The sequence below is a fragment of the Dermochelys coriacea genome, chromosome 12 (genome assembly GCF_009764565.3).
Source record: "Dermochelys coriacea isolate rDerCor1 chromosome 12, rDerCor1.pri.v4, whole genome shotgun sequence".
NCBI lineage: Eukaryota > Metazoa > Chordata > Testudines > Dermochelyidae > Dermochelys > Dermochelys coriacea.
The window spans coordinates 7,661,008-7,682,136 of NC_050079.1; the positions used below are offsets into that span (position 1 = coordinate 7,661,008).

Genomic DNA, 21,129 nt, shown 5'->3' on the forward strand with positions numbered 1-21,129 from the left:
TTTGTATCTTGGCTTTCGCCATTCATAATTCTTTGGCAAGTCTGTTCTATTAAGCATTTTCTACTGTGCCCAGCCCCTTCCCAGGGATCAATGAGATCAAAGAGCAGCACATGCCAGCACCCTACAAAGTAAGAGAATAGCAGCAACACCTATACCCTCACTCTGAATGGAGCTCTTCCCAGAGAGTAGACATCAGAAAAATCAAGTCTTGCTGGTTAGTGCAAACCGATGGTCCTCCCACCTGACTCGTTTTACCAAAGCAAAATTATTCAGCTTTTCAAACCTCTGCCCCTGTCAACGGTAGGATAAGGCTTAACTTTTTGGGTGCAGATAAGTGCTGCTATCCTTCAAAGGTATATAAACATACAGAAGGTGGAGGAATTCAGGTACATAGACAAACCATTTATATGCACTTCATCTGTATTTCTCAGCTGGAGGATGTCAACGTTTGACATTTGTCTGTATCGGAACAAGCCAAACTTCAATTGTTAAAGACTCCCATGGGCAATGGATCTAATGTTCACCTCCTTCTGCTCAAGGCTGTGTGTGTGTATCCTCTCTATCTATTGATATGGGATACTGGTAAATGTGGTGACTAGCAGCTTTCCTCCACAAGAAGGATTTCTTAAAGTAGCTACAAGTCTTGCCTCCACCAGGCAGATGAGGGGGGAGGTTCAACGTCACTAAAACTCTGATTTCCACCTGGCGCTGCTGCTACTGCCACCAGGCCCAGGGTGCATGACTATGTGGGATTACACCCGTGGCACAGCGGCAGTGCTCAGTAAAGACACTCCTATGTTGATAGGAGCGCTTCTGTCAGCATAGGTACTCTACCTCCCAGAGAGGCGGTAGCTATGGCAACAGAAGCCCTCCCATTGACCTAGCACTAGTTACACCGGAAGCTAGGTCAGCATATCTGCTTGGCTCATTGGTGTAGATTTTCCACACCCCTGAGCGATGTAGTTATACCAACATAAAATAGTCTCAGTGTAGACCAAGCTTTGGTCCCACACAATACCAACATATTTTTCCTGTAAAAGAATAAGTGATGTCTTATGGAGCAAGCCAGAGGAACCCACAAGGTAATAGATCTGATGAAGGCCAAAGGAAACCAGGTATTTCTTCGTAAAGCACAAACCCTAACTGTGCAATGACATCTTCTCCCACACATTTTATTTGTACGTGAAGTGTATTCCCTGAAACGGGCAGTTCTTCAGCTGCCTCTCTACCCCCACCATCTCCTACAGCAATGCAAGGTTTTGCCTAGGGAACCAAACAGGTCCCTTGTTTCCTTTCACGTTTCATGGGTGTGGCTCTTGGGTTACATGGATCCCCCTAACCTGTAAAAGTGCCCATTGTGCTAGGTCCAGCTACCTGCCATGTTTCCTCAGGCGTTGTCTGGCTGATGTGCTTATGTTGCATCAACTCAAGAACTTGCATGCCACAGGCTCTAAGTGGACTTCCCTGCATAGCACTTAGCTTTTGTTTATGTTCCCTGCCATTACTGGTTCCTAAGTGCTCAGCTACTAAAGGACAGAAGTTGCATAAGAGGCCTGAATCTCTTTTTAAAGCATAATGAATTGTGCATGCAATAATGAGGCTGCAGGTGCAAGTGATCCATCTATTTCTGTACAATTAGCCAGAACTGTGCACATCGCTTTAAATCAGCCCTACAGGCAGATTTGTTGGGCCTAACCTCAAATGTGCTGGGCTTGCTTTTTGAATGGTGACGCTTCACCCACAACTGCAAGTTGACAAAATAGTCCGCTCCCTTCATTATGTGAAACACTTTATAGAGCCTCTGAGGGGGATAATCTTCAGAAGAACTGGTGTAAGTACTTTCCTGGAGGGGAAGGTTATTTACTCCTAATGGGAAAGCTGTCTTTACCTTAGTGTGCTTCAAAGCAGTGTATTCTAAGTGCACCCAATGATTTGCTGGAGGAACAGTATGGGTGGGGGGAAGTAAATCAGAACATGCAGAAAATCAGCTGGCTAATCTGACAGTGAGTGGTGGCTCTGCAGGGTGGAGGCAGAAAGAACTGAAATAGACATTCATTGCCTTTGGGTTCAGTGCTTCTGTAGGAGAAGTTTGACATAATGGTAGCAGTCCAGTAATGGAGTTGCTACATTTATTTTTAAATGCCAATTTCTCATTGCCATAATTTTACAGAGCATGTGACTAATCTATCAAAAGACTCTGCAATAGTAAAATTAAAAATATTTGTCTGTGTTCATTTTAAGACTTGAGAGGTGAAGACATCTTTCCAGAGTAGAGCCATGCAGCCATCACATATATAATTTCCTTTGTAAGAACCAACTGAGATTCTGAGCTGTAGATTCCAATCTGGAAGTTGAACACCCCGAAGTCTGGGTGGGTGTACTTTTAAGTTGTTTCAACCTATTGTAAAAAATAGCTCTAAATCTTATAAGTGGCTATTTGGAAACCTCTTTCCCACCTTTCTTCCAAAGTTTGGAGGGTACGATTCATCTTTTGCAAAGACCAATATAACATACAAGAAGAAAAGGTACTTGTGGCACCTTAGAGACTAACAAATTTTAGAGCATAAGCTTTCGTGAGCTACAGCTCACTCATCGGAAGCTTATGCTCAAATAAATTTGTTAGTCTCTAAGGTGCCACAAGTACTCCTTTTCTTTTTGTGAATACAGACTAACACAGCTGCTACTCTGAAACATATAACATACAAGGATCATGTAGCTAGACCAAGTCCTGCACTTAAATAAGAGCTGCATTTAAAAATCATTTCTGATTTTTACCTCAAGTAATAGCCAATAGATTGGGCTAAGTAGCCCATGATGAGCAGAGTAGAGCAGCACTTTTGCATTAAAATGGCAGCATTCCAAAGAATCAGCTGAAATGCTGGCAACAAGGCTAGTACTTCAGTCAAGTTGAGAGACTGCAAGGCAAGCTAGAAATTCATTCCAGCTTGTTACTGTATTTACTCCTGGGGGCAGCAAGGAGACACAAGAAGCTTCCACTACAAACAGTTTAGTTAAAAGAAAAAAGAAATCAAGTCTAATAGAAAAAAGAAAAGGAGTACTTGTGGCACCTTAGAGACTAACAAATTCAAACAAGTCTAATAGAGTTTGATATGAGGATTGCTTGTCAATGGTTCTCATAATATAATTCAAGTTTTACAATTTATCTTTAAAGGTCGTTAATCTAGTTAGTGACCGAACAAAGCAGTAATTAGTGCCGAAGATACCATTTTACTGATCAACAGCTCAGGCAAACTCTTGGAGAACATGGTTCTAAGTAGCTAGATGCCCAATTTTTCCCACCTGGCACAGATCTTTCATCACTTAGAAGTTTCTAATAGCTAAAAACCACAAAGACAAGGAAACTCCAAACTCTCTTCCCAGTGTGAGACAGATTCAGTTTAGCCACAGTCCTTGCCAAAGCATAACTGAGAAGCAAGTGCAATGCTTCAAACACATGCATGCAAAGTAATTTAAGAGTTAATCTGTGAAATTGATTAAACCTTGTCAGACATCACTAGGGAAGTGCATTCAGGTTTTTTGTTTTTAAAATCAAAATAAACAGGATGATTCCTAAAGCCAGCTGGCTAATGGCTGAGGGAAGAGAAGTGGGCCCAATGCTCCAAAAAGCACATGCAAAGTGAAATCCCACTACACAGTTAAACCCATTATGGGCCTGATCCTGAGGAGTTGCTACACTGTGCAGAGCACAAGCTAGCTGGAGCGTGAGAGTTGTGAGCACATGTCACAGCTCACCTTAGCACTGTATTAATGCTGCTCAATACAGGCCAATTCCCCAACATGTCAGGAGCTCTGAAAATGGCTCAAATTTATGTCAGGCAACACACATGTGGCCTAGAGACAGCCCAGCTAAACCCCCTTTTTTTTGGTCATGTCCCCATATCCATTCTAGGCCAACATTGAGGGGAAGTGGGTCTGGGCTACCTGAGGCTCACCCAGAAACGGGGAGTGGTCTCTCATCTCTGTTCTGGTTAAGCTGGCTTTAGAGCCAGATCCTGCTGGGTGCATGGCACAAACCTTAAGTGCTTTGCTGACTCAGGGCCTTTGCTACCCTTATTGTGATGTATAACGTGCCATACCTTAGCATTTAAGTTCCCTGCAGACGCAATAAAACCATCTCATAATAGGCATGTCCTCGCTAATCAAAATGTTAAGACTACTACGTGACAGCATAGACTGCAGCATTCAGGGAAAAACAACCAACTAAGAACATAAAAACTAAGAAATGAGTCATTTAAGGCCCCATCGTAATTTGTCCATGTGATAAACACATTCTTATCAAGTGTATAAGAATGTGTACATCACCACAAAACAAACACACACACACATGGACTCCTGGGTTGGTATTGCTGTAACATTTTTTGCCCTTCTTGATTTTGGTATCTAAGTATTTTCTTTGAAAGATACTGCTAAATGGGAAACATTATTTGTCAATTCAGACACAGGCTAATCTGGCAAAGCACTTATTGCTGTTGCTTAGAAATAAATGTCATCATTATTGGAGAAGTGCACAGTTATGGCCGTGGGCTTGTGTTTGAGGTTAATCAGTTTGTCAGCATGTGTATAGGTGATTTGTCTCTTTTTCCAAAACGGTTTTATATAAATCATTTTAAATAAAATGATTGCAGAACAAATAGGAATTTCAGTCAGAGTTAAGTTTATTCTAAAGTGTCTGTTACAGGAATATATTGCTATACAAAACGGTGACTTTTAGGGCTTGAAAAAACATGAGCATGGTCATTAGATTTGATTACAATCCATGTATTTAGCATTAATCCATTCTATAATAGTAGCATCCCAACACACCTGTCAGGACGGGGGTTGCAGTTTAAAGACTGTATGCACCTCTTTGTTGCTATAGGTTACAGATTACTCCTGTCTGTGTTGTACTGATGTTTGCAGTCATTATGCATCCCCAAGGTCTTTGCTGGAGGAAACGGGGTGCAGTGTGGTGACCCCACATCTGATCGGAGGAGTGCAGAAGAGATGATTAATCTGGTTGTGTGTATCCTTTAGAAGAGACTTGGGTAAACTTTGAGAGCTGTCAATAATGTCCTCTCTTCTCCCTGCTTTGCATCTGCACACAGATCTAAGGCCAGAAGCTTTACGCTCACACCCATTTCCTATTACTCATCCGAGAGACACCCAGAAGAGGGGGACGGCGCTCCATGTCTTCACTCCCATGGGCAGCGGAAGAGTCTGTCTGGGCATGTGTTCTAAATTAGCCTGCAACCATCTCCCCCTTCGTTATCCAATCTGAAGGGACCAATGCTTCATTCATTTGCCATATTCAATAAGACAGCATGGTCTGAACAGCGGGGTCCTCATAGATATTAAGGTCAGAAGGGACCATTCTGATCATCTAGTCTGACCTCCTGCACAACGCAGGCCACAGAATCTCACCCACCCACTCCTAATCTCCTTATGCTCCCCATCCAAGATGCATCATATGACACCACCACTTCACGATCCCAGGCACGGAGGAGGTGTCTGTGTGGGTGGGTGTCATGTGCCTTGGGGACCCTCAGTAGCACATGCAGGAAGGAGTCACGTGCACAGACTAACTGGAGAAAGGAAATAAAGGGGATCTGTGACGCATGGCCAGAAAGGGTTAAACAGCCTGCAGGCTGAATGACCCAAAGCCCACCTTTAAAGTCATGTTACAAGGTATGCCAATGGTAATGAGGGCCATTCATGCTAAATAGGCTAGAACTTTGAAATGCAAACCTGTATTGTTAGAAGTAATACTAATTGATGTATCTAGATTAGATTAGATGCTACCGTAAACAGACAGTTCCTGTCTAACTACAACTATTGATTCAGAGATCAAAAGTGAACATTAACATTTCAATGAATCTTGGGTAAAATAATGTCATTGTTTGTATGTCTCTTTGAAGTTTGTAATAGACTGCCTAATGGATAAATTGCCCTATGTTAATTTGTGTAACTAATTACTGGTGGTGTTTAGAAAGCAAAAGGTTACAACAAAAGCCTATTGTTTAACCAGGACTGTGTGGTCAAGTGGATGCTAGAAAACTGTATAAAAGATCCTTGGGTCCTGATTCTGTCATCTCAGGTCTGCTTAAGCTTCATCAGGGAAGTTGGAGTTGCAAGACTGAGGTCCCAGTTATGCTGGTACGCCCTGAATACGAGTTTTGGACATTGGACTATATGAACTGAATTCTAAAGAAACTCTTTGCAACTACAAAGCTCACCATCTCTGTTATGAATCTGAACCTCAATGGATTGAAATCATGCCTGAATGTATATTGATCTTTTAATCATGCTCTCTCTCTTGTCTTCTAGTTTAGTTAACAAGAATTGGCTGTAGCATGTATTTGGGTAAGATCTGAAACATTCATTTAACCTGGGAGGAAATGTGTCCGATCCTTTAGGATTGGTAGAACCTTTTCTTTTATATGATAAAATAAGATTTTCAGAAATCATCATATTTGACATGGGTACCTGGATGGAGGCCTGAGGCTGGATCACTTTAAGAGAACTGTGTTGTTCGGACTTCTGAGTAACTAGTAAGGTAATAAAGAAGCTGTTTTATGCTGGCTTGGTAAATCTAAGTATTGGAATCTCCACAAGCATCTTTTTTGGGGGATTGTCTGCCCCATTCTTTGCAATTCAACCTAATTGAGTACCACAGCTGGCCCCCACTAGGACCCCCATCACAGCTTCCAAAGCCAGAACAAAAATAACCCCGTAGGGGCCCAGTTCAGCCCCATAATTCCACTGGCTGCAGGTAGCGACTTTGGTCCAGGTTTCAGGGGTACAGTAGAGGCTCCTAGAGTGGGGAGGAGTGAAGAGCTCTCTGGTTGAAGCCAAGTCCGGACTCCTGGGAGGAGTCTGTCTAGTCATCCTTGGAACCTAAAGGAGTTCAAATGTGCAGCTCTACAAGGGACACCGCTTGTAAGTGGCCCTGTGAGGGGTTGCTTGTTCAATCAGTGTCAATGATTTCAGCACCAAGATGCACCATTCACAAGTTACAAAGGGTGTTTTTTCCCCCCAACAGGCAAACCTGACAGCTTGACTTGGGATCCCAGAATAAAGCTGAACTCCTTCGTTCCTGATTATCCACCTTGATTGTCACCACAAAAGGTTTTCCTCCTTCCCGCTGGTAATAGCTCATCTTAAGTGATCACTCTCCTTACAGTTTTCAGAGTAGCAGCCGTGTTAGTCTGTATTCGCAAAAAGAAAAAGGAGTACTTGTGGCACCTTAGAGACTAACTAATTTATTGGAGCATAAGCTTTCGTGAGCTACAGCTCACTTCATCGGAAGTGAGCTGTAGCTCACGAAAGCTTATGCTCCAATAAATTAGTTAGTCTCTAAGGTGCCACAAGTACTCCTTTTCTTTCTCCTTACAGTGTGTATGACAAAACCCATTGTTTCATGTTCTCTGTGTGTGTATATAGATCTCCCCACTGTATTTTCCACCAAATGCATCTGATGAAGTGAGCTGTAGCTCACGAAAGCTTATGCTCAAATAAATTTGTTAGTCTCTAAGGTGCCACAAGTACTCCTTGTGCATTAGCAGCAGCAATCAAGTCTCTGCAGGCTAAATTAGGTCTTCAGTTACACCTGAGTGATCTCCCCACCCCACCCCCTTCAATAGGGAAGTACAGGTACAACTGATTGGAACTTAAACAGTTCTGCTGAGGCACAAGAAGGCAGAGTCCAGCTCACGCCCCTGTGGCTGTGTTGGCTCTGCAGGGCAAAGAGACGTAAAAAAGCAGCAAACCCTATTTTATGCACAGAAACCAGCAGCTGTGAATGAATAGGCACAAGCAGCAGATCTGTTGAATACGACAGCAACCTTTTTACACCGTCCCCTTTCAGAGTAGAGCTGAACATTGAGGACTTCTTGAAACACAAAAGAAAACGGCAGAACACCACAGGATTCCCATAACCAGCCACAATGAACCATCCACTTACTAATTCAGGGGCTGCAGTGGGGGAGATCTAGCATCGTATTCACTGATGAAAGGCCTAATGAAGTAAGCTCTCCAGGCCAGATCCCTCAAAAGGTAGTTACCTTTCTAGTTTCCATTGAAATCAATGGAAATGAGGAGCCTAAATACCTTTGAGGAATGGGGCCTTAGTCACTATAGGAGAAGTTGCCATAGGGAGTAACTGCATGCCCTGGCGTACAAGGTATTTACTGGGAAAGCAGTCAGAGAGTTTAGATATCGTATAAAATGTGATAGGAATGGCATGGTTGTTTCCATGGCATAGAAAGAGTAAGATAGCGTGATCCAGCACTCCAGATCGCTCTTCCAAGGCATCATCTTCAAGGAAAACATGGAGCAGAAATGGTGTTACAGTAGCTATTTAGATTGTAAGTTCTCTAGGACAGGATATGTTGGTACAAAGCATAGCACAGTGGGACCCTGATCTCCGCTGTAGCCTCTAGGCGCATCTGGTATGTATACATAAATAAATAAATACTACCACCACGTAGCTCTTCTGCAGTGTTTTTACCAGTAGATCTCAAAGCACCTGACAAAGGATGTCAGTATCATATCCCCATTTTGCAGGTCTCCTCAGTCCCAGTCCAGTGTTCTACCCACTAGGACTTCTGCCCTGCAAAGATCACTTTCAAAGGGAATTGCTGATCTGGGTAACCCTTCTATCTGGCCTTTTGGACACCAGTAAAGGGTAAATTGTGGTGTCAATCAAGTGTCTTTGGTTACAGAATAAATACAAATCCAGCTTAAGCCCCCCACCTTAGAGACACTTCCTGATAAGCACAGAAGTCCAAGAAAACAAAACACAGGAGGGAGTACAAAAGAGGGACTTATGCATAGGTGCTTCCCCCTTCAGCAAGGGATGGGCAGAGAGTTGTGAAGGTCCCAAAGTTGCACCTTGCAAAATCAATTTAACAGCCAAATGGTAAAGCCAGGTCATTCCCTATAGCATCACGCATAGTACACAGATAGGAACACAGGAAAACACACCTAATGTCCCCCATTACCATACCATCTGAGCACCTCTCCAGCCGCAGTGCATTTCTCCTCACACCCCTGTGAGGCAGGACAGTACTATCATCACCATGGTACAGATGGGAACTGAGGCACTGAGAGACTAAGTGACTTGCCCAGGGTCACACAGGAAGTCTGTGGCAGAGCAGGTCTTCCAAATCCTAGTCTAGCGTCTTACCCACTGGACCATCCTTCCTCTCCACCCAACTGCACACAGCAATTGCCTGCTCCTTAGCACAAGAAAACCTTGTTAGCCACTCCATAGGAGCAGGCAATGAAAGGTTCTTGCCAAGGGACATGCTGGATGGAAATGCTACAGGTGTTGGTATCATCAGCCAGGTAACCATCTGCAATTAACTGTGAGTGAGACTCACCAGAGCAGAATCCAGGGCTTGGCACCAGGAACCTGGAGACAACGAAACAAAGCAGAGCGTGAAGGGAAGGAGCCAACTGGCCCCCGGCACGCCTTTCTCCCCTGCCACTGACAGCCTTCTTCACTGCTGGGGCGTGGCACTGCATAGACCCGCTCTCCTGTCTCAGGTCTGGCTGCTGCTTTGCCCAAAAGAACTGCCTCCACCCCTCCAGTTCCTTTAGGTTCCTGAGGGCGGGGCGAGGCAGCTGACAATAGGGCAAAGAACCGGTCAGTCAGGGAGCGCTGGCTGGCCAGTAAAGCGAGGGGAGCGCGTTTGCGAGGGGATTCTGCGAGGGAGCGAGGGCTGCCACTCACTGGGCTCCCTCGTTTGAGCTGACGCTACGCTTTGATCTTAAGAGCACATCTCCGGCTGTTGCAGGCTGGGCGATGATTTAAAGCCAACTGCTTGGCTAGAGTAAAAATAAAGCCTGGCTTTCTCCAGTGCACTGCGCAGGAAAGGCCATTCCCCCCAGAGGGACTCAGAGAGAGCAATAGGGTAGATCCCAAGAGTGCAATGAGGGGGTGGGCAGACAGTAGCTGCATGCGCTCAGCCCACAAGCTGTGCCATTCGGGACGGTTTTAGCTGGAGGGTGGCGTGACTCATGGCTCAGTTCCTGATCAGTCTGAAAGCTTCCATGCAGACTTTCCCTGAGAGGCAGCAAGGCTTACCAGCGTCCCCTAACAGGCTCACCTGCTGCTCCACCAGCATCACCGCGCTGGGAATGAAGAACTGCTCCTGGGGGACACCGACACACTTTTGGCCCCAGACGTGAAAAAGCTGCCAAATAAGCCAGGGCGACACTTTGTGTTGCAACATCAATGGTGTTATTGCCTCTGAGAGGCCTTTCGGCCTCGCTCACGTAGAGTCATCGGTTTAATATCAGATGCCTCCCCCTGGAGCGGCCTGGATATGGCACAGGGCCTCTCCAGTTACTCTAACGACAGGCTCCAAGGTTACTGCATGGAATCAAGGTTTTACAGCACAACGAGAACCAGAGCCACGCGAGTCAGGAGAGACGTCCCTGTCAAAACATCAGCGTGCCGCTGAGCGAGGAGACGTGCAGTGACTCACTGTTTCCCAAGGTCAGACTTCTAGCTAGACCAAGTGCAAGACACACACGGCAGGACAGATCTGTGTGTCGCTGTCATACCCATGGCAGGGAGACGGGGGCATTACGTACAAGCAAGAAGGGTCCATAAAGGCCACCTTGCACGGCCGTTCTGGGTTTCAGCTGCATGAGAAAAGGGCGGGAGGGGGCGTTCTGCTGCTGGAGTCACTAGGGGGGACCTGCACAACCGACGGGTTTTGCACTGTGCTCTGAAAGTGGTCGGACACATCCTCGGGTCTGACAGGAAGTGATTCCACAGCCACGCACACCCTGTGCTCAGGGGCAAAAGACCTGAAGGGAAAAATAATGCAAGGCCAACGGCTGCACCCTTAGAAGGCAAGAGCGGAGGTCACTTTTGTTTAGAGTATTTAGGCTCCTCTTTCTTCCTGTATTTCAATGTCTACATGCTAGAGCAAATCCATAGAGGTAGGACGGCCATGTGGTTAAGGTACTGGATTGACACTCAAAAGATCTAGGGGCAACTTCCTGCTCTTCCACAGACTCCCTGGGTGACCCCGGGGCAAATCACTTCCCCTTGATGTGCCTCATTTGCCCCTCTTTACAATGCTGTCTTACCTCGCAGGGGTGTTGTGAGGGTTGATACATGAAATGTGTACAAGATGCTCCAACACTATCACTATTAGTGTTCTAGTCAGGGACCCCATTGTGCTAGGTGCTGCACAAATAAAAGATGGGGCCCCCTTAAACATCGATCTCGGTCAAACAGAAGACCCAGTCACGAAGTTAATCACATAATTAAAATTAAGCATCTGCTTAAGTCCATTCATATTCAGCAAAACACTTCCACACTCGTGCTTCGTTGCGCTTCAGAGCCACTGAAGTCAAAGGGACTTAAGCGCTTGCTTCTGTGCTTTGCTGAATCAGGGCCTCAGTCAACCATTTAAGATACAGGCAAGGGTGAGACCCAACCAGTGAACATTCTTGCCAAAGGAGGAGTAAGATGTTCGCACGATTACTCCGGCAGAGCAAGGCAGCCAGCATTAAATGCTATACAGGGCGCTAAGAGGCCTTTCTGCACTGGACCCAAACAACAGACCTAGGCCTGGCTTTTAAATATCTGAGTTTCTTTATTAACCTGAGTATAACAAATATAACATGTACACAGTATAAAAATGACCATAGAGCATGAGAGAGTTATGGGTACAACACAGATACGTGATCTATACACAGGAGTGGGTGATAATATATTAAGCATTTTGTCATTTGGAAAAAAGCAAGTTCTGATCTGTAAAAATGTTAATCTCGTTCCACTAAAATTATACAAAGTGCCTTCAATACTTAAAAGTGACGGGAGTGAGGCAGGAGAGGTCTCTGTTCAGCCCGTGACCATTACCCTGGCTCAGGAACGTACAACGCCAATTCAGCTGCTTCTCCAGGTTGGAGAGTTTTTAATAAAATAAACAAATTAAATTAAAAGAGTACAAAGGTTTAAAAGCATGTGAGACATGCACCCTCCGGAAATCGGCAACATGCAGACAACACCGATGCTCTCAGCCCTACACTGGCTCCGAGCTGAGAGGAGGCAGATTTTGATGCTTGAAATACTGAACGACTTGCTGGGGGAGTTCTGCCAACACCGCTTTGGCCAAAGTTTCTTTAGGTGCCTGTATAAAAAAAGAACAAACAGGCCAAATGATTTATTGTCGTCACTTGTGCCCCGCAGCTGTCCCAGTGGGTCACTGGACTGGTATTAAGGCCCATGTACAATTACCAGGGTGGGTGTAGGCCCACCTACGGTTACCAGGTTTTCATGCAAGCCCAGGTGCTGGTAGAGAAGGTAACTGTTGCCACAGTGGCTTTAGATCATGCCCACTCACCACTACAACGGAGGCCAGCGGGCTGATACTAGAGAATGTGCCTTGGTATCCTGCCTCTCTTTCTCCCGGCATCCCAAAGCACTTAGAGTGTTGAGTCAGACAGTTACCCTGCAGTGACTGTGTAGGCATTACGCACTCACTAATAGCTCTCACACAGCCTTGAGCAACAGCAGCTGCCCAGACACTGGGACTATCCTCACAGCGCTATTGTATGGGATTGCTTGCTGGATAGCAGGAACTTCACCTTAGCCCCTATGGAGTCTGAAAAGCTTCCATACAAAGGAGGTAGAATTGCTGAGTGGTTACGGCCCAGGACTGCGAGTCGGGGATTCCGGGTTATAACTCCAGCGCTGCCACCAACCTGCTTTGTGAGCTTGGGCAGCATCACTTACACTCTCTTTGCTCCGGCCTGCAAAACAGATGCAAGTGTCAAGCGTTGCTGCCCAGACTCACGCTTATCTGTGCTTTGATTTTGCTGGCAGTCTGGAAAATGCCAGTAACGTCCCCTGGGTTCACGTCTCATCTGCAGCAATACACCACATGAGAACTGGATAGGAGTCTCAGTCTAGCAAGAGGACTTGAACGTACAAGCCTCTGACTCTGAGCTGGGAGTGCTACCAGCTGAACCACACAGACTAAGTACCTAGAATGCTGTACAGCACTAAACGTATGAGCCCCCTTTTCCCCTGTCCCCTCTTCTTTAACTAGGGAAATAAACAGAGCACGCCAGTTCTGGGGCATTCCCCCCTGGGATGGGTCTCTGTGGCTGATTTACACTCTGCTGGAAATGGACCAGGCACAGCAAAGCCTCCTGCACTTACACTGCGGAACTCGCGGAAGGGCACAAACTGCACGATGTCCCGCATGGCTTCCTCGCCGGTGTAAGACCGGAGCATGCGGTTATCCCCATCCAGGAACTCCATGGCTGCAAAGTCCGCGTTGCCCACCCCCACGATGATGATGGACATGGGCAGCTTGGAGGCCTGCACCACGGCGTGTCTCGTCTCGTCCATGTCGCTGATGACGCCGTCCGTGATGATCAGGAGGATGAAATATTGCTGGGGAGACAGAGCTGAGAGTGAAATCAGACGCGGCGCTGCGAGTAGGTTATCAGCTCCAGGCTTCTCACAGCCCCATGCATGCCCCCACAAAGACTTGCTCGATGGGGAGAGGAAAAAGCGTTAACACGAACACAGCCCCGTCCATGTGACTGGGCGATTGCAGTGCTGAGAGATTGCAGACGCCTTTCCCATATGATATGGGCAAGTCAAGAGCCTAAGTGATTTAGGAGCATAAACGCCACTGACTCTCAATGAGATTCAGTTTCAATGGGACTTGTGCTCCTACATCACGTTGAAAACCCCACCCAGAGGTGCCTGAACATGAACTTTGCAACCTAACTTTAGGCTCCTATTTCAGAAAATTTGGGTCAGTGTCTCCTCACGGTCCACCATCCCATCCAGCTATATCCATCCTCCATCAACCCACTGCTCCGAAGCCCTGCAGGACCCTTACTCACCTCCTCAGACCTCTCTCCTCATCATTCACCAGGAGACTTGGTCTTCTCCTTGTTGCCTTACACTCCTGCAACCACCCTTCCATCAGGAAGCGCCTCAAGCCAAGATCCCTCCTGGTCACTGGTCGCCCACCCAGCCACCTCCCTTATGGTTTTCCTCACTGACCCTCTAGATATTTGCTCCCAGCCTTCCCACATCTCCTCTGGCAATGGCTGACTCACCCGGAAGAAATCTCTGAGACTGAAGCCACCCGTGGGTTAGCACCCTCTACCATACCCATCTCCTGGCTTCTAAGAACTATCTAGTTCCCAGGTGTTACCCACCTAGAAGCTGGTTGGTTTTCCAAGCTTTCCAAATGCACCTTGGCACAACTGGTTCCGAGTCTCCTATGAAACTTAGTACAATTCTTGTGATCTTTACTCACTCTCACCCTCTTCCCTTCCTCTTGTATTGCTTATTGCCTGTGTTTGTCCCATTAAGACAAACAGGTGAGAGCTGTGGCCGTTTAATCTTTGTTAAGTGGACATTTGATAAATATTAGATACCTGTAGCAGAAGCATTAGTGGATCCCCTGAGTGAAAACAACTCTTGTGAGCCCCTGGAATCCGGTATGCGATGCACAGGGTTCAATTGCTTTGGGGAGGCAGTGTGGTGAAGTGATTAGTGCACTAGACTGAGACTCGGGATACTTGAGTTCTAGTCCCAGCTCTGACACTGGCCTGAGGGGTGACCTTGGGCAAGTCTCTAAGCCTCAGTTTTCCCATTTGTAAAATGGGGACAGTGATCCTGGCCTCCTGTATAAAGCGCTTTGAGCTGTACTGATGAGAAGAGCTAGAGATTATTATTAACAAAACTTGCCCCATTTCACTGTGAGTTTTGCCTCCATCACAGGGAGTCCAAGATTCAAGTTTGCTCAAGAGGTGTGAGAAGCAACATGAGCCAAAAGCCAGACAAACCAAACCTGGTAATTTACACTGCTCTTCTCCATAGCCCATTATCAATTCACTGTGCTAGACAGTCCACATCTCCCCCAGCTTTCTGTGCTATTGACTGGACTATGCAAATTCCATCCATTCTATTCACTAAGGGCAAAATCACTCTGAGCAGAAAGCCAACAAATGACCTAAGTATCACTTCAGCTCTCAATAAAGGGCTTACAATGGCCTGAGGTGTATGTCTACACTGCAATTAAACAGCTGCAGCTGGCCCATGTCAGCTGACTCTGGCTTATGGGGCTGTAAAATTGCAATGTAAATGTGCAGGCTCAGGCAGGAGCCCAAGCTCGGGGATCCCACCAGGAGTCCACAAGCTGTGTGCCAACACTCTGCCCGGGGGTGAATGTCACCCAGTAACAGCCAGGTACTGATGCTATAGCAGCGAGCAAACACCATATGGTTCCAACTCAACTGTTTACTGTCAACTTTCCCCACTCCCACTGGGTCATTACATTGTTTCTAAAAGAAAAAAACCAAAACGGTTCTAATTCTATTCAAAACAACACAGGTGTGTCCTCAGGACTGTGGCTACCGTAGTGCTGCTTATTTGGCAGGAAGTAAAACAGAAGAGGGAAGTGAGATCTAAATTCCCGTTCAGTCCCTGCTGACCACCGATGGAAAGGTTGTAGATTAACTAGTGCACCTCACCGGAAAGGTGGGGGAGGGATAAGAAATACATGGACTGTGTGTCAGATTTGGAGAAATATCCACAATTGTGGAGCAAGAATGCTCCCTGCAATGTTACTGAGTCAAACCCAAGCGGGGGTTTTGCCTCCAAATACACTACTATTAAGCAGCCTAGGGATGCACCCAATCCTGCTCAGATGCAGGAGTAACGATGTCTGTCATGGGTCTTCCCATTGGTGTACAGTGTACCGCCAAGACACCCATCCTACTGGCTAATGAAACTGCCTCAATGAGCCATGACCTGTCCCTTCGACTCAGAGCCCAGTATTTTAACAGTTAAAGGGGTCACCAGCCACTCTTTGGCACCTCTGAATTTTAACCTGCTTTCAAACATTTCCAACCATCTTAATTCTTAAAATCACCAGATTATCGACTGTTAGGGCCAAAATTTTCAAGTGAGCCCATCCAAAGGGCACACCCAAAGCTTGTCTTTACATGTGCAAAACCTGCAGCTGGCCCTAGGCATACCCGAAGCTGCAACAGAGGGTTGTGCAAATTCCAGGGGTGCAGCCAGTGTGGAAGTGTGGGCAGGAGAAGGGCGTGTGAAGGAATTTTACTCTTCTAGCTCCTGTTCTTGCAGTTTTAACCCTGGCAGCTGTAGAGCTAAACTCTGGCACGGAGCTTGCCTCTCCCCTGGGAGCAAAGTAGTACAGAGCTCAGGAAAAGTTGGTACATCTCCCTTGGTTTTCAGCTAAGATTTTTAGCTGCCACACAGCTTACAGCAGCCTTCATTGTATTATGCTCTAAAGATAAGAGAGCTTTATAGCTGCACTGTCTAGGCCACAACTTCTTGGGCCAACATCATCCTCCATTTAAACGCCATGAAGTCAGCTATATCGGAAATAAACCTAGCCCCATGTCCTTGGTGAGGACTCCTCTGGATTTACAGACATTGCTCGCTATATTCAGCACCAGAACTATTCCATGCAGGTTTAGGGTGAGCCATACCCAGCACCAGAACTATTTCATGCAGTTCTGTGGTGAGTGAGATTGTGTGCGTGCACACGCACACACCCCCAGTGAAAATGGCTGTGCAATTGCAAAGAGGTCGGACACCCTCAAGGTGGATGTGAATTTGCTTATGACATTTCCATGACAACGTCATTCCAAGTAGTGCAAGATAGACTCAGTGATGCACAAGCATTTGAGCTCTTCCCCACTTCCTACGCCGGAGGTAAGCAGGCCGGAAGAGATTACCTGACAGAGCAAGAGCTGTGATTTCTCTCCCATCAACCTCCAGCGCTGCCAGTGGAGATGTAACAGCTTGAGACAGAGGCCCTGCTCTCCATGTCACTTCTAGTTAGGCAAAACTTTGGTGCAGAAATTTAGAAATCCCAGTCAAGTCAGTTATCATTCGGCTGCTTCTGGTACGCCCTAAATTGCCAGTAAAACACAGAGGACTGAGCCCATGTGCCAGGTTTGACTGCATTTCAGACCAGACTCACTCTCTTCATGAAAAACAAACCCCATACAAGTAAAAAAAACAGTTCACCTGAGCTTAGAAAAGGCTTACTAACACAGACCTACGATTAGATCAGACCAATGGGACCCATACAGTCTAGTTTATTAGTAACACCCAAATCCATGTGTTTAGGTGGAAGGAACAAACTCACAGTGATATGCTTAACTGTGCAATGCTTTCCCAGGAACGGGAAATTTCTTCCTGACCCCACCTAGTGATTGGATTATGCCCTGAAGCATGAGGGTTGGTAACGCCTGTGTTTCTTGGTATAATTACTGGTGCTAGCTTTGCTCAAATGTATGTATCTATTCATGCACAAACCACCCTACCGTATCATGTTTGGTTATGAACATTAAAGAGACAAGCTTCAAACTGCTTAACTGATACAACTACAAAAGAAGGCTGAGCCTCACTCCAGCTACCATTCCTTGTCAACCACAATGACATTTACAGATGTATCTTGCACTGCTTCTTCTACTTTGGAGAGTTCCAAGTAAGGGCTCCCCTCTGAGAGGGCCCTATGACCTGCCTTCTGGGGTTCAGCTATCCGGGAAGATAGCAAGAGCTTTCTAGTGGTCTGTTACTGCTATCAGGGACCAGAGCCACTGTGTAGACAGGACCACTTCCATTGCCCCTGAAGGTCACTAGGAATCCAGTGCCGAATACAGAGCACAGGCATTTTATGCTTGCATTGTCCTGGCTCATTTAATAACCAGGCAGCTGCATTCTCCACCAGGGGCTTGATCCTGCAAGGCACTGAGCACCCATAGCGCTTATTGCAATCGATGGGATTTGAAGGGACTTGGCATCTTGCTGAACTGGGCCTTAGGTGAAATAGGCTTTCAAAGGTAGCCCCAAGAAGGCTCATTACAGCAGGCCAGCCTGGAAGTGGTAATTGCGGTACGGTCCACTTCAGAGAAGAAGAGCCAAGCAGCTTCTGGATCAGCTGAAGATGGCAGTAATATTATGAGCCACCTTTGGAGACCAAGAGCACTAACGGACCCAATAAGACCTCAAGATTGCAATCTGCTAAGACTAAGGCCTGCTATAACCTTCTTCACAGAGTGATCAGTCCCAGCCTCTCAATACCTCCAGACATTTGTCCCCTTCCTTCCAGCATCACCTCTGTTGTCTGGATCAAGCTCAGTTCACCCAACTTGCATCAAGGGGCTCTGGGTAAAGCAAGTAGAGTGTAGAATCCAGGTTCTATGACAAAGGGAGCTGAGGATCATCAGCTGCAGCCCACATATCTAACCATCAGTCTTCCCCAGCAGCCTGGCACCCATCAGATGGGATGGGTGAGGGAACCCACAAGAGAGCCCTCAGAGGAGATCAGTGATTGCCTCTCAGCACCCCTGAAAGGGATGAGCAGATTCTACTCCAAAGCAATCCCATCCACTTATGTCCTCATGGTCAAGCACATCTAGAACTACTGAACAGTCTGAGAACATAGATGGCTGATCTTTGTTCACTGACAGGGGAACCAAAAGTCCAGTGCTGTCTCCATGCTAGAGTAAGACTAGGTTTACAAGGAATAAGGAAACTGGGAGAATTTCGAGGATGCTAGTGTAAACCTGCTAATATTGATCTTCTCAATAACCTTCCCCACAGAGGGAGGTTCAAGATATGGTGGATATTGGTTAGTGTCAAGACTAACCACTTATGGGATAAGTGGCATCTTGCCTTAAAAAAGAGAAGCATTAAATAGCCTCAGCAGTACCAGAACCAAGCTCTCCCCAATGGCTTTTACAAAGGTTCATCTGACAGGTACATCCCAAAACTCCAACAACGAAACCTAGTCAGACTTAGCCAAAAGATCCCCAGATCCTGGAACTTGGATGGAACTTGGTACTGCCATGGATCTGAGCAGTCCTATTCATGAAGATGGAGTGAGAGATACCCAACGCTCTCCACGGGGAGGAAGCTTGAATTCAGTCAGACTGTCCATCACCAAGAGGTGATCCACTAGTCAAAACTTTGCAGTTGTCAAGGTGGAGATGCAAAATCTCTGACGTCTCTCACAACTATAGGTAGGGTGAAAAAACTTCTGTGTCACCTTCAGTTGGATTTGGAACATGCCTCTCCCTACTATCACTCCCTATTTGCCTTCCCCTACCATCACTCCCCTGTCACGGGAAAGTGGAGTTGAAGCAGTGAGCTTTAGCTCTTTGCTGGGAAAGCAGTAAGGTCCATGCTCATTCCAAGCTCTTGGAGACATGAGCTCTGCAGATCCAGGCCAGGTGCCGAGAAAGCTTCGTCTCCCCGTGTTTGTGAATCTCGCCCTTGTGGATGCTAGTTTCATTGTTCCTCAGGGACACAGCAGCTGTGCAAGGTCACAGTCTGAAAGAAAAGTCTCTCAGAACTCTGAGCCAATGCTACAGAGGGCTTTGAAGATCTGGAGTGACACCCTGAATCTGACGCTGTGTTTGAAGGGTAGCCCGTGAAGCAAAGAGATCAATGGGGTGATGTGCTCCTGATGGCCAGTGTTATTAAATCAGCGGCTGCATTCTGATCTTTGTCAGAATTGACAGCACCCTTTCCTTCTGTTCCCTCCCTCTGAAGTTCTCCGACGGGGTCACAACTCCATAATACCTATCGGATGGCCTGCACGGATCTGTATGCAACAAAAGGACATGCAGGACCTAGAGTGCAGTCAGCAGTCCCTTCCACGATGACTCACTCCAGGCCTGGACTTAGGGAGGCCCCATTGGTAACAAAAGTCAGCACTGGCTGTGTTAGTCCCCTTGGAAGTATGAGAGCCAGAGAGAACCAAAAGATCTGACTGTGTCCAGCAGCCTTGATACAGCATCCTTTTTACATTCCTTACAACCAAGGACGGTCTCTTCTCCACCAACACTACAAGATCTGGAGGAAACATATCTGAGGGGGGAGCGAGATGTTTTGAGGGTCAACAGTAAATGCTCAGAGGTCACCCTAATCACCAGAGAACCAGCTGTCCTATTCAGAGCCTGAATCACTCAAGCTGATGCTTCTCACAGCCGACATGTCTTGCATGCTTGCTAATAGAGAACATTTAATATCAAAAGATTTAAATCCATGAGAAAACACCACTGATTATAACCACACAGATTCAAACATGCCCTTAATTGCAATGAACTCCACACACTCTGCTTGCAAGCTTTTTTATCTCGTGCCCCTTGAAGATCCTAAGCTGGTATGAAAAGTTAATGGTTTTGTCTGAAGTTATTTGTAAGCCCCATTGAAATCCTGCTTTTGTTCTTCCATCCTCTTCTACAGAAACATCTGATCATTAGCTGGCTGGGCATTGGTGCCCTTTCCTGTGATGGGGGCTCCAAGAAGGGTCTGTTGTGATAACTGGGCCTACCAATCTACCCTATTTGTGAGTTCAGCTGTAAAAATCTGTCACAGTAACATATAATAAAGCATGTTCTAAACAGATGCTAGAGAAGCAGAGAGAGAAACTATTTTAGTCTAAACCAAAAAGGCCACGTCGATACAATCCAAGGACTGTTGAAATGATGCTTCTTAAAAACAGATGACATGGAGCGGGAAGTTAATGAACCCAAAACTGGTGGGTTGGATATTAGACCTAATTGGTGGACAAAATTATGGGGGGATTGGCTATTCCACCCACCATTCCCTTTGTGGGAAAGAGACTTTTCGGGGGGGAAGAATTCTTGGGAAGAAAAGACAAGAGACTACTGCAGCATCATGGCTCCACCCCCACCGTTTCTTGGCACCTCGGGCCTTCTTCACCCTGATCCTGAGAGGTGTCCTCCAGAGAGAGGGAACTAGATGACACTGCTTCCCCCTACCAGCTCCAGCTGAATTCCAACCACCACCTGGGATGGCCACCCTTACTATCCAGACACTGTCGAACAAGGGAGCTTTTCCTTCGAAAACTGACTTTAACAGCAGCTCCAGCTCATCTCAAGCAATTTCTCTTTTCCCGAAAGGACAGTTATTACTATCTTTGATACCATTGAAGAAAGTGTCAAAAAGTGGGTGGGGGTTCCTTTTCAAACTCTCTCTAGCTACAGGGAAAGGGAACAAGAAATGCTGTTAAAAGGGAAGCCTGACTCAATACTTTACATTTCAAATGCTTTAACTGTTTTCCCCTT

General features: G+C 46.3%; 1 protein-coding gene across 6 annotated transcripts in view; it reads right to left on the reverse strand.

The window, feature by feature from the left end:
• Positions 1–11,595: 11,595 nt before the first annotated feature.
• The window catches only part of CPNE2 (copine 2), a 157,332-nt gene continuing 147,798 nt past the window's right edge, over positions 11,596–21,129 (reverse strand). For 5 of the 6 annotated variants that reach the window (XM_038367856.2, XM_038367855.2, XM_043495233.1 and 2 more), the window contains 2 exons: positions 13,187–13,423; positions 11,596–12,152 (listed from right to left, as the gene is read on the reverse strand). In XM_038367856.2, coding sequence (XP_038223784.1) covers positions 12,045–12,152; positions 13,187–13,423 — 345 coding nt within the window. In that variant the 3' untranslated portion in view covers positions 11,596–12,044. Of the gene's footprint in view, positions 12,153–13,186; positions 13,424–16,808; positions 16,939–21,129 lie in introns of those variants that run through there. The other variant, XM_043495235.1, reaches the window with a different exon arrangement.